This window comes from Malurus melanocephalus, unplaced genomic scaffold (assembly GCF_030028575.1).
Source record: "Malurus melanocephalus ecotype Western Australia unplaced genomic scaffold, MMel_1.1 scaffold_102, whole genome shotgun sequence".
Classification (NCBI taxonomy): domain Eukaryota; kingdom Metazoa; phylum Chordata; class Aves; order Passeriformes; family Maluridae; genus Malurus; species Malurus melanocephalus.
Window position 1 is genome coordinate 2,139,080 of NW_026623334.1, and position 13,651 is coordinate 2,152,730.

Sequence of the window (13,651 nt, forward strand, 5' to 3'; positions counted from 1 at the left end):
TCTGCTCCGCTCGGCTCCGCTCGGCTCCGCTCCTCTCGGCTCTGCTCCCCTCGACTCCTCTCCCCTCGACTCCTCTCCCCTCGGCTCCGTTGCCTCTGGCTCCTCTCCCCCGTCTCCGCTGTCCCCGTCTCCGCTCCGCGCCCCGGGCGCTCCCCTCACCGGGTGGCCGCGGGGCCGCCGCTCGCCGCGCCTGGATGCGCCCCCCGGCACCGCGCCCGCGGCTCCCATGGCGGTGGCACGGAAAATCAAAACTTTGTTGACGGTGAACATCTTGGTCTTCGTGGGTATCATCCTCTTCTCCGTCTACTGCAGGATCCAGGACCGCTCGCAGGAGCTGGTGCAGATCGTCCGGAGCGCGGACCGCCGGGCCAGGAGCCGCGGCGCCAAGGTGGGCAGCCTGGCCGACAGGGAGTCCATCCTGCAGCGCCTGGACCACCTGGAGGAAGTGGTCTACAACCAGCTAAATGGTACGAGAGCCGGGAGGGGATGCCCGCTGCCCCGGGAGGGTGATGCAGGATGGGCAAGAGCCCCCAAAGTGTCCCCTCSCTGGGGAGGGGAGCCCGGGCACCGATCTCGCTGACCCCAGAGCTCAAGCGCTGAAAAGCGAGGGGAACAGGGGACTGCAGGGCTTTGCTGGAAGGGTTTGTTGACCCTACCACCACCGCCCTGCCTCTCTGCCAACTCTTGGTCCAAAGTCAGGACTCCCTCAATAGGTGCAAAGTTAAGGAGGCTGCAGTTCAGGGGTTTCGGGATTAGAGGACGTCCCTTCGAACTGGACCAGGTTTTACAGTTTGCCTGGATATTAACTCTGCATAGGAAGTTGTTTGTATGGCAAATACGCTGTTAGGTTGTAGCTGGAAGTGATATACTTGGTTTCAGAACTACTTAAAAAGCATTCTGCTGAGCTCTTACATTGTGYACTATTAATGGTCTGTTTAAACATAGCACCCATATGTTTCCTTAATGGTTTTGCCACTTAAATTTGTTATTGTCATTGATGAGGAGGGGAAGCATCAACCAATTCTTTTTATGACTTACCATTCTAATTCACCAGCCTTGAAAAATATTGCAAGGTAAGCAAAGAACCCTTCCATGGTAGTTAAAACAGACTAAGCCATCAAAGTTGTTACAGGACAGATAACATTTCATAGAGAAACTAGTTCTTCAAAATGAGTGCATTTGTACTTGCATGGATTTGTAAAGTCCTAAGTGTGAGACATCAAAGAAATAAGTATGGGATTAAATACAGCAGTGTTTTGGACAAGAAGAGGCTGGAGGAGTAATTTCATGAACTTTTGCATGGAATTATAATATAAATGTARCATTTAGTGTTTTGTACCAAATAAAATTTTCAGCATAAATGCTTTTAAGTAGAGCAAATGTKCTTCTAGGCTGCTTGTGGAAATCTTACTCATAACATTGATTTAAGAAAGAGAGCTGTAGTCTCAAAATGCAGACAAATAGGAGGGTTAGGATAAAGTATGTTTCCTATTACTACTTTCTGAATGAATGTATAAATCTAAGTAAGTTAGGCTGTTATGGTAATACACTGTTTGTGCCAGCAAGTGTAAGAGAACAGACATCCCCTCACATTCTCCTCTGGATAACCAGGGCAGAGAGAGGGGGAATGGGTTGGGTGGCTGTTCGTCTTGAACCCACACATCCAGGAGTTCGAGGAAAAGTGCCAAAAGCTGTGTTTTCCAACCATGTTTTGGAGCAGTTTTGAAGAATGCAGGATTTAAGTGGAAAATTCTTCTTGTGAATTCCACAAAACCGCAAAGTTCCCAAACTAAATTAGATCGGTCCACAAGATACATCATTGCAGTTCAACTGAACAGGGGTGTTTTTTGGCTCAAATGGATTTGTTGTTGGTGTTGTTCATAGCAGAGACTTTGGGTAGGATTTTGCTGTGCTGTGCTCATCTCAGCATAGCATCCCCTGGAGAACCAGCAGGAGTCCTTAACCTGCTAGGCAGGCACCATTGCACGCAATGGCTGCAAGTTCTCTGTAAAGTCTGTCTCTATTTTGGGAACTGTTTTCTGCATCTTCTTTAATTTCATTTATTGGATATGGAACTTCATAGTGAAATTACTTGAACATAGTGTTATGTTACTTCTCAGGTCATAACAAACACTGCAGGCAGTTTTCTTTTCCTGAAAGTTCTTACATAGGAAAATACAGAAAGTTTTTCAAGCTGAGCTGTTCAAATTTYCTATTTACTTCCCTTTAATTTCTCTCTGATGTGACTGTTGGGTTTTTAAACACATATATTAAGACAGATTATATTATATTAAAGACAGATTATTTATTTCATCATCATTCTGATTTCAGCAAAAGCAAAAAGTCCTAAAAAATTAGAATCTGCTCCATTGAAATCATCAGAGTTGCATCGTTGTAAGTGAAATCAGGATCATGCATCTCTGTTTGGGTTTAGCTCCCTGGTATTCTGTTTTTAATATCATGACTCATTATTTATGCCATTAATGGGCAAAATGCTGCTCTGGCAGTGCTGGGATTTGGAGGAGCCTGTCTGGCAGGGCTGTGCTGTGTCACAGCAAGGTTGGTGTTACACAAACACTCCGAGTGCTCTGCAGCTTCCCCTGAACATTGAGCAAGGTTTCTCAGGCACTGTGCTGCACTTGCTGCCTGATCACAGGCTCAGAGAGCTGACTGAGGCTGTCCTGGGTGTCACTTTTTCATAAGGAGGTCAAAGTCACTTTTATGTGAAGAGACAGACATGAGTAGACAGATTTTACTTGGGATTCTACGAGTTCCTTGCATACCCAGAKCCCCTCAAAGCCTCAGGAGGCTGAGTCCAGCTCAGAGTTATCATTGCAGCAGCTCAGCCCAGAGCAGTRTTTCAGTTTTCTGCTCTTGGTCCTTTCTCTTTGAGATCAGCAAATTTAGAGCTACTTATTAAATGTATTTTTGGCAATACCATTTCACTGTTCTTATATTTCATTTTTCTCTTCTATTTAGATGAGACTGAACTCATAAAACTTACCTGGATTTTCTATCTGTTGGTGATCCAGTGCAATAGAAAGTCACTCTGTGAGAGACCAGCCCTGCAGCTGCACAGAATTTTGTTTCTGTCACACATATTTGTTTACATACAATCAAGGAAATGTTATTTAGAAGTGTCTACCTTCTGCAAGGAAAATAAACACAGGCAGTAACATTACAAATGTATAAAGAGGCAACCCAAAACTGATCACTTGAGAACTCATTAACTTTTCAGTCTGAATAAAATCAGTGAGTGCAGTGCCTGTGGAGGTGCATGCAGAACACAGAGGACCATGCATGAAAGTCAGGAGAAAGCTGGTCCTTGCAATTATYTTTGGCAGAACAAGAGTTTTTAGAATAGGATGAGTGAGAATTGCCAYGATTCCCTGCAGAGTCGAGCAGACATACACCCAAACAATACTTTGCACTTGGCTCGTGCTCTGTTTTTTTTTATCAACTTGGGAAAAATTGTATTTCTGAAAGCTTTCTGTTCGCTCAGCTGCTGCTGGGTTTGGTGGAAGCAAATGAACGGAGCATGTAAAAAGGAAAGGAAAGCAATGAAAYGTGTCAGTGGAAATTTTCTTGGGGAGACTTTGTATTACCTCCTGATGTTTGACCTTGGGTACAATGTTTATTGTGAAAAACTGAGTTATTATAGATCTAGTTGAACAATCTATATATATATATATGGTATTTTTTGCTATGCTGTTGCTCTTGATGGATATATTTTATTGTCATTCAACTCAGAASTCATGCCAGCTAGACTTGGTAATAATTCATTAAATGGCACACTGATAGCACCTTCGTATTTTCTTTCTTAGCCTTTACTTTTTTTGTAAAGGGGGAAAAAAATTAAAAAATATTTAATTGACTGAATTTTTCCGCTAATCAGTTTTGCATCTAAGTCTGTTGCTAATGATTCACCATAGAGGATAAAGAATTTTTGATGCCCCAAGTAGAGCATAACCTTTCATGCCAAAAGCAATTGAAGGTCAGACTACAATTTCAGTCTAATTGCCTTTTYCCCTTTTCACTGTCTCTTTCCAGTAATACACAACAATCAATACAGCATGTAATTAGATTTCATTCAATCTGCAAAGATTAAGAGAGCTTTCATCTTCTCATTATGTATTCTCACATCGTGTCTTCCTACCCATGTCTTCTACACTAAACCCCTTTGACCTGTTCTGTTTTAGACATGGAGGGATAAGTTGGGAGTATTCCCTTGAATTTGACAGGTTATCATTTGTTACACATCATAATTTGATTTTASCCTCTTTGGGAAGATTAAATGCAATGGCAATTTCCAGTATGATAAATGGGGTTTACATTACATATGCATTTCATGGAGGAGGCATTTCGTGGGAAAAAGTGGACAATTCACCTAATTGCAGCACAGAGGCTTAAATTGATGGAAATAGCAGGTCTTGGGTGCAGAGTACTGATTCATGCTGACTGGGACTCCTGATTTTTAGAGTGCACTGGAAGCGAAGTGATTGCATTTAAAATTCAGCCTGGCAATCTGCATAGGTAAAAGTTACAGTAGTATTTTTWAAAGGGCAGTTCATTCTTCATAAGCTTGGGAGTGGGTGAAAGTGGGTCCAAATTTCCATATTTGAAAGTAAGGGTTGGGAACAGGCAGCAAGTGAGTTATGTGAATGTCCACATCAGCTTTGACAAAAAGAAAATTTTCCAGCTGGCAGCTGGCTGAAGAGCAGTTCCTTGGCAGAGAAGAGAGGTAAAGTGCAAGGGTCACATTCAGTGTGACTGCAGCCTTGTGCCAATGAAACTGCACCTTCTCCTACCCACACATCTTATAACTGTTTWTATTTTACATGTTTGTGGTCTGATGCTAACGTGCATTTGGTAAAATTAGCACATAAATATCTCCAGAAGTTTCAGTTCACTCGTGGGCTCTGCTCTCAGCCTTGTGCTTTGCTTGTCCTTTATGTGGTCTCATTTTGAGGATGTTTTTAAAGAAATGCAAGGTTAGGTCTCAAGAAAGAGGGAAAAAAACCCACCAATTTTTTTATTTTAATTTTTTTTTTTTTTGGTTTCTATTTCTTTGTTTGCTACAAAGTTCTCAAGCTTAGGTAAGTCAAGGTTGTTGCATGCCTGACCTTCTGTATTGCCAAGTAATGGTCAAGTCCAAAAGACGCATTTCCCCATCACACTTCCTTTGGTTGTTTTAYTCATGATTTATGTAGCTGAGGGAGCTCAGTCAGTGCTTTTAGGAAGGTCAGGATTTTATTCCCCAAAACAACAGAAGGAAAACGTAATGAGCCAATATTTGGATAGCCCCTATATAAATATGAGGTGATATTTTAAATGGTATTACTCTATTTAGGCACTTTAGAAAGAGAAGGTTGAAAAGTTTAGTTGAAAAAGAGGGCAGCTCTCTTTTGTAAAACAGGCAAAATTGCACTCAGCTCTGCAAAATATTGACAAATACAAAAAAATATGGCTCCATTCCAGCAGTGCATCAGTGATTTTAAAGTCTCTCCCTGTACTCTTTGTTTYATATAGTGGTAACTATTTTTTAATGCAATGTTTCTGCTTTTTGCTTTTGTAGCTGGGAAGAAAGCTTATTTTGACAGGAAAAAAAAATCATGTGGTAATTTTATCATTGACTCATTTGTGTGGAACTAGAATCATTTGTACCATATGAGATTAAAAGCAATGTTTACAGAGGCAGAAAGAAAAAYCTTTGACTGATGTTGTTTTTGTTGCCTTTTCAGCTGTATTCCAGTTCAGTATCTTTCCATTTCTTTGTACATGTGGCTGGAATTGGAAAAGCAAATATGGGTCTGTCATCTTCCCAGGGAAGAGCTGCACACCCACAGCCACTGCACAGTTTTAGAGGATTAGAAAACCTGGCTTTAACTTAATACCCTTGACAGAGAGAGCTGGAGTTGTTTGTTGAGTTTAGGGGGRTTTTATTGTTYRTTTGTTTGATGTTTTAGTAAATAAAGGCAGGTAGCAATTAAACCAAGAGCATCGTTTAGGAATGCAGYTCCAGACACTGAATGCGTGGCAGTTCTCCAAGGAAATACTAAGATTTATGAAAACAAGGAAAATAAATGAGTCATGTTTAACAAATCTGCCTTTTTTTTTAATGCCCCTCTCTAACTTTACTAATGGGCACTCAATTTCTCTTTCTCAGCATACTTGGCCTATTTTTTTATTATTGTTGTTATTTGTGGCATTTCTCTCAGTAGTCATTATCATCATTCAGTTTAAACCAACACACTGAAGGAGAGGAAAAAAAGAAAAAGAAGAAAATAAAAAGAGCCTGTGATTTTCTGGACAACAGGAAGGAAGAGAGCCAGTGACAGCAGAGCAGCTTCCAACCTTGCTGTAGTCCTATTGATCAGAACTGTCCTCTGAAATAAGACACCTCCAGTTCCTGAGAGTGAAAAACAGAGAAATCCTCCCAGTGACCCAAAGTCATCTTCTCCCGAGAGCACAGAGCTAAAGCAGCCAAATACTAATTGGATGTGTCTGCTTTTCCTAAAATTCACAGCTATTGTGCCATGATTGTGAATATCTGAAAGCCTCATAGGTGGAAGCAAAACCCATTTCTAGAACAGCAGGGCAGATGAAAACAGATTAAAAACCGTCTCTCTGCCTTGAAGTTTTTATCCCCTCAGGTGTTCTGGAATATCTAGGTTTCCCAGACAGTCTTGAAGACAAGATATACCACAACTGGCACTTGGTGGTTGCTGAGCAAGTCCTGTAGGACATAAAAAGTTTAAAATTACCTGTAGTAAAACCATCTCCAGAGCCAAGATTTGGTTGACTTATGCAACAGAAGGCAGCAATCTGGGAGCAGCATGATGCAGCTTGGTCCAAGGCCCTCTCATTTAGCTGGGGTTACTTGGAGTTTAAACACATGGTAGTGCTGCTGGGGATGAAGGTGACAGCCTTGGTTCTGTAGGATATTTCTCAGTTGGATCTGTTGAGTTTTCAATTTCCTATTTCTTGCAGTGATCCAGTGCTGATGAAGTGAGCTGTGTGTGTGTATGTGCAAGTCTATAGATTGCAAGGAAGGGATATTTTGGAGCAGAGTTCTGCTCCCTTATCCTTCTGGTTTGGTGCTCTCATCCCACAGTGAGGGAAAGGGGCTTGTGCTTCTGCAGTTCTTTGCACAAACTTTTAATTCCACCTGGTTTAGCTAAGCTGGACTCTCTGCTGTGCRTGGAAAGRCAGGACAGCAGCACCTTTTGGGRGAAATCCAGTGGAAAGGATGTTCCAGAGGAGCTCTCACACCAGTTTCCTRYCYCTCTTACYKCACTTGTCAGGCCATTTCATCTCTGAATAATTCTGTGTTTGTGTTTAATTTACTTGGCTGAGTTGTTCTGAGGGATCTTCTCACAAACCAAGGACGAGCCTGGGACCATGAWTTGTTTTGTATCCTTGTCCTTAATGGAACAATGCATAGGAAAGGGCTGGTTTTGAGAATCTCTGACAAATGGCAAAAGGCCTAATTTCTTTTTGTTTTTCCCTTCAAGTACATCCTTGATTACTGGCTTTGAAGGGGAGTCTGAGGGCAGCAGCAGGGTAGGGAGCTGAGGAGACAAGAGAGTGATTCTGCTTTGTCATCATGCGCAGTGTGGACGCAGAGTTCTCATGGGGGCTGAAGAGTTGTTGAACCAAAYGAGCAGAATGTTAGAGAAGGTGAGAATATAGATTTCTGAATGTCTTAAGCCTTGCCACCACCTCCTATGGAGCCATTCTCTAGAAGCACTTTCACTTGCCACCAGTTGTGATTTATGCTTTTAATACATGAGCTGTAATTTGCATGTCATCCTGGGAGAATGGGCAGCAATGAAGGAAACTARACCATGGAAAAGGTTTTTAAAAGGGCTTCTCTCTAAGTAGCTTCCTGCTACTTAAAAATGGTTCTGTCAGGCAGAGATATTTGATGCCAAAATACTACAGGAGAGCGTTCTCTGTTTCGCAGRGAATAATGTTTGGCATTCCAATGTTTGCAATCACATTTTAATAGCCTGAATTTGGTGGATGATGATACAAAGGAACATGCTTGGCCTCTGGGATTCTTTGGTGTGCATTTGYTTCAGTCTCAGCCTCCTGTTAGAASAACAATCCCCAGAGGCTGCTGCAGCTCCAGGATCTCCCTTGGGCTGTGCAGTCCCTGTGGAAGGGMACAGCTCTGGCACAAACCTTGGGGATACCAGCAGGGAAGGGGAAAGACAGGACAGCAGCACCTTTTGGGGCAAATCCAGTGGAAAGGATGTTCCAGAGGAGCTCTYACAGCAGTTTCCCACCCCTCTTACCTCACTTGTCAGGCCATTTCATCTCTGAATAATTCAGTGCTTGYGTTTAATTTACTTGGCTGACTTGTTCTGAGGGATCTTCTCACAAACCAAGGATGTCTCACAAGGAACTGATAAAGTAGCTTCAAATTCTCCTCCTGCAAATTCTCCTCAAATTCTCTTCCTGATGCCTCTTTCCTTCTGCAAAGCCAAGACATGGCAGTGGAGGGAAATGCTGATGGAAAGGGCTGTGGGATTCACAGCACAGAGCTGATCTCTCTGGGGTTCCCAGAGTGTCACTGGGTTTTGTTCCTGGGGAGAGCTGTTGAAATTCCTGTCTGTGATACAGTCAGCAGTAATAGTGGGGAGTCTAAACCAAAAAAAAAGTGACCCTGCTTTCCAGGCAAAGTGCAGCTGCTGCCAGCCCTGCTGTGCTGTACAGTGTGTGGGGTGACAGGCACTGCTGGCTGCACTGGGTGACAGCCTCAAGTTGGTTTTTATGACTGCAGCAATGATTCAAATTCTCCTCAGCTCTCCAGGGCACTTGGTCCTGTTGGAATCAGTTTCCTAAACGAATCTCTGCTATTGATCCTGAGGCACCAGTACAGTCAGTAGGTATCAGTACAGCAGCTCCAGCAGAAAATTGGGCCAAATGAAGGTATTTTTGCCACAGGATGAACAGGAGGTTTGCTAGTCATGGTGATGGAGGTGTAGTACAATGGATGAAGTCTTGTGGTGTCCTTTTATTGCTTCAGTGCAGTTTGGTCCATCCTCCTWGAGGGTTTTGGAGAGATTCCCCTTTCCAGTAGAGCTCTGGTGAGCTTTGTGTTTCTGCCTCCTGATCCTGGGGGTTCTGGTTGCTTCTGTGTTTGTGCTGTTTGGCTCCAGTTTGCATTTTGCAAAAAGTTCTCTGACCAAGTCAGATTAGCATGGCTTCCTTGCCAGAGATACTGCAGGATCATTTGCAGAGAAAAAGGGGTTTTGTTGCATAGGATCTCGATTTTCTTGGAAGATATCCATGAAGAGAGCTGGAAAGCCCTTTCCTGCAATACCAGGGAAGTTTGCTCCTCTATCATTTCTGGTGGGGTGGTAGGGTTAATTGGTTGTTTTTCATTTGGGTTTTTTATGCTGGTTTTGTATTTCATTCGGCAATGGGGCCTTACTGCCCTTTTAGAAATTGAGTTTATTTTTTCCTACAGCTCTCATATGCCTCTAGGATGAACAGCTTTTGTAAATAAAAATGTATTTTTTGTTACATTAACTCATTTTCAAGCAAGCCTTGTGTTGTAGAAAAGATTGGTGGTATTCTTTGCCGTGCATGCTGAACTGAAGGCAGTGATAAGACTAAAAATATCCCAATTGAAACAGCATTGTATAACCCAAAGGTTAGCTTTCCTCAGGATGAAAATTTGCAGTTGCTCTATAGATCCCTTGTAAGACAGATTTCTAGTCATGCAGCCATGTGGAAAATGAGGCTACTGATAGCTGCAAAGTTGTGAATCTGCAAAGCTCAGCCCCACCAGTGGCTGCCAAGAGCAGAATTGTGAGAGCACAGCTCTGGTGGGAGCTGGGGGTGAGCACTGAGAGCATCACCAGCACTGTACTGCCTGTGCAGAGCAGGGACCAGGAGCTGCTCCCAGCTCCAACAGGGCAAACAGGTCCTCCAGCACTGAGCTGGTAATCCTGGAACCTGCTGAGGCTGGCAGGTGGCTCCGTGTGACAGATGGGAGCAGGGCGAGAGGGGACAGTGAGCTGAGCATGTTGGAGTTATTAACAGCCTAATGCTGAGCTGCCCAGCTGCTGGAGGAGATGATGCTTTCAATTTCCACAAGCAGTGAGGGGGTTTGGCTTGGAAAAAGGTTGGGTGGCTTAGGTGTGAGCCTGTGCTAACCTTGGGTTTGGAAACCACTTTTTTTTTTTTTTTTTTTTTTTTTTTTTTTTTTTCAGTGTCACATGGAGAATCCCCCAGGACCCAGGTCTGTGGATTTAGGCTGCTGACTTTCCAAAACCATCACAGAGATGTGGGCAGCCAAATTTTCCACTGGAGCCTGCTTTGTGTATTTCTTCCAGGTGGCCAGTCATTTCTGCTGTTCTTTAATGAACTTTTGCATCTGCCAGAAATTGCAACTTCTGGGCAGTTGAAAAATGCCCTTTTTAAAAAAATTCACTGCTAGTATTGCAATGAGCTAGTAAAGGTTTGCAGGTATTAATTGGAAACTTCACATATTTCTTCAGTTTAGTATTTAAAAAACTCCACTCAACACATCCTTCCTGGGATACTCCTTTGGGCATGGACATGACCTGCTCTGAACACTTCACCCTCAGCTATTCCAGCTCTGAATACACAAAACCAATAATCTTTGATTTTAGACCTGTGCCAGCCTGACCTCTTCCTGAAATAGATCCATCTGGCTCAATGCTTTTCCATTCAACAGAAAATTAATTCCRGAAGGGAAGTGGCTTTTACAGTGCTGGTATCCAGTGGGGTTATGTGTAAAACCTTCTGTTTCCTGAAAGAGTCAGCTTGGTGTGGGTCCCATATTCACAGCTATGTTCCCATTCCACACAATTCAAAGCCAGGCTGCAGAGAACCCTCAGATGAGGTCATGGAATGGAGAATTTCTTCTGTGATTCATTCTGAGCCTGATYTGCCTAATAACCGGATTCTTTGTCTCCCTCTCTCTGCCGCGCATTAAAAAGTTCACAAAGTGAGAATTTTCGGTCTTCCTCGCACAATGAGAAGAGTGAACAAAAGATGTGCRTAAATGGAGGAGAAATATTTATGAGGGAACAAAGACATGGCCTTAACTTTGAAGCTGGGATGGAGCAGCCCAGCTCGCCAAGGGACACGGGCTGAGTGACGCAGCCCTCGGAGAAGGCGCTTCGATGTTGAAGGGTTTTTGCATATGTTATAGGATTGCTTGTTTAGGCATCTCTCAGCCTTTAATCACACTGACAATAAACTGGAGCACAAACAGAGTCTTAGAGAAACAGTGGAGCCGTGGAAGAATGAGGCCAGGGTGGAATTTTTGTTGTTGCAGGCTGCTATGGTTGATGGAAGTTCGCTCATCACTTTGGGGTGAGTGAGCTGGATTTGGGGTCTGTGCACCAGTCAGGGCAGAGCTGCTGTGGCCCTAAGAGAGCTGGAGCTCCCCATGGYAGCACAGGGTAGGACAGGTCACTGTGGGAGAGCTCCAGAATGTGACAGAGCATCCATCCTAACCTGGAGTGTCCACACCTATGGAGGAGCAGAGCTCCAAGAGATGGAAGCTCCAAAGGCCAGGACAGCTCCTGCAGGATCAGCTGAGATTAAACATGACTGGGCAATGCTCTGTGAGAAGGTAGGCTGAGACACACTCTACTGGCATAATGATATTGCTGGGTGGAAATTCATTTTAAAAACAGAAATCAGCATATGATCTTCTGGTTTTGTCCCTGAGCTGGAAGAATATGCCTCTAATCTCATTGACTGGTGATCTTGCATGCCTGTGACTTCTCAGTGTCTCAGCATATGGCTTGGAACTAGAGGCTAATTGTTTTCAAAAGTATTTTGACAGATATTGAACTGATAAATTGCCTGTTAAAAAAAAAAAACAAAAAACATTTTGTTTGCTTCTCTGCTTATGAAGCTACGTGGGTTTGGGATCATACCTTGCTTTATATTCTGTAAAAGGTGGGGAGGGAAAAGCCCTCCTGTTACGAGCAATCAGAAGGATTAATTTCTTGATAAATTCTGGGGAAAATGGCAGAGCTGCATGGAGTGGTGTGCCCTGCTGTGCCTCACCTCTGTGTTCTCCCTTTCTAAGGGAAGAAGTGCTAATCTAGCGAGTCAGGCATTTCCATGTGAATTCTCTGTAATATGGGAAAGTAGTTTTAAATGGGATTGCACGCATACCTCATTATTTCATTAGGAATTCCCTAATCTGTGACCAAAAAACATGCTGTTCCATCAGATACCGTGGTTCTCATCATTGCCACTAACACCTGACAAGAAGCAGAGTGTGTGAGCTCACAGAAACTCGAACTGGGGACAAAAGGAGCTGCTCCAGTGCTGGGGCCAAGAAAATATTTCTGCTGGAATACACAGCCCAGAMTCAGGAGAGCTGGGCTTCAATTCCAGGGGTTTGTCCTGTGCTCTTTATCCGTGGTGACACCTCATCTCTGTGCTCCCCTGATCCCCTCCCCTTATCTGTGTCCTCATTTTAACTTTGTGATAYTGTTAATCAATGGAATATGCAACTGCTAGACACCCAACAGACCGAGACACCCAGTAATTAACACATTKAATCCTAAAAATATGTATTTAGTTCCTTGAGCAGCTAAACTGAGAAAACTGACTTTTCTTGGGTGGCCTSTAGCAGCTCCAACAGGTCTCTTGTGTTTGAYCTTTCACCAGACCTCTTCTCTCAGYAGGAACATTTTAATGGCACTTTCTTCCCAGATGTCAGCTTCTGTGACACTCRCAGAAATGTAATTTTTGGAGACCTCTGACTGTCTGCCAAGCTTTGGCTGAAGTTAGAAGCAGTCCTCAAAATCTAATGAGCAGAGTGAGGGGAGAGTATGGAGAGGGAAGCTGATAGACAAATGGAGACAGCATGATGCCACAAAATGTTTTTTCTTAGCAAACCAGGATAAAAATCATACTGGTGACAAATGGGGTTTTTACTTGTTCAAACACAGTCATGAAAATCGAGTTCTGAGCTTTTAAAGGAAGCAGACTCAGATGTCCACACTGAACTCCTTTGCTTGCTTTGTTAATTGGCAATATGTTAGCACAAGCATTTTTTCTCTACTTGCCCACTTATTTCAGTTAATAACTCCAGCAGCACAACATTTCCCTGATGTTACACAGGTGCTGCAGGAGAGCTTGCTTCATTTTCACCCTGCAGCAATGACAGACTGGGGTCCCACAGCCTTTCTCAGCACCCTTCAGTACTGAGTGAATAATTCAATGAGTGATCCCATGTGCTCCRTGCTCAGCAGTGTGATGTTCATCYCATCACAGYCCTRCCATGGCYCARGGGCTCAGCCCTGCCTTTCCCTGGCACCTTTCTCTGTCCTGGGGAGCTCTTTCTGTTGGGAGAAATGTGGATGTGGGTGGGACCTGAATTTTGAGCGTGACCGGAGTGYTCTGTGTCCTTGAGGAGCGATGAGCCCGAGCTGTAAACTCTCAACTCAGGTTTCTGAAATTCAAATTTTGATTCATGCCAGCCTCTCCACTGAAGGATGATCTTCTCCTGTATAAAGGCACCTTCCATCACTGTCCTCGTTTCTCTCTTTATTGTGTCATTTAACACCTCATCATGTAGTCGTAAGTACAAACCGGAGACACATCAGGGGACAGGGACATTCATTCTTTCATGGAATATTGG

General features: G+C 43.5%; 1 protein-coding gene across 1 annotated transcript in view; it reads left to right on the forward strand.

Moving 5' to 3' along the window:
• The first annotated feature begins 226 nt into the window (after positions 1 to 226).
• The window catches only part of GALNT9 (polypeptide N-acetylgalactosaminyltransferase 9), a 123,602-nt gene continuing 110,177 nt past the window's right edge, over positions 227 to 13,651 (forward strand). The window contains exon 1 of the mRNA XM_057369101.1: positions 227 to 467. Coding sequence (XP_057225084.1) covers positions 227 to 467 — 241 coding nt within the window. The remainder of the gene's footprint in view (positions 468 to 13,651) is intronic.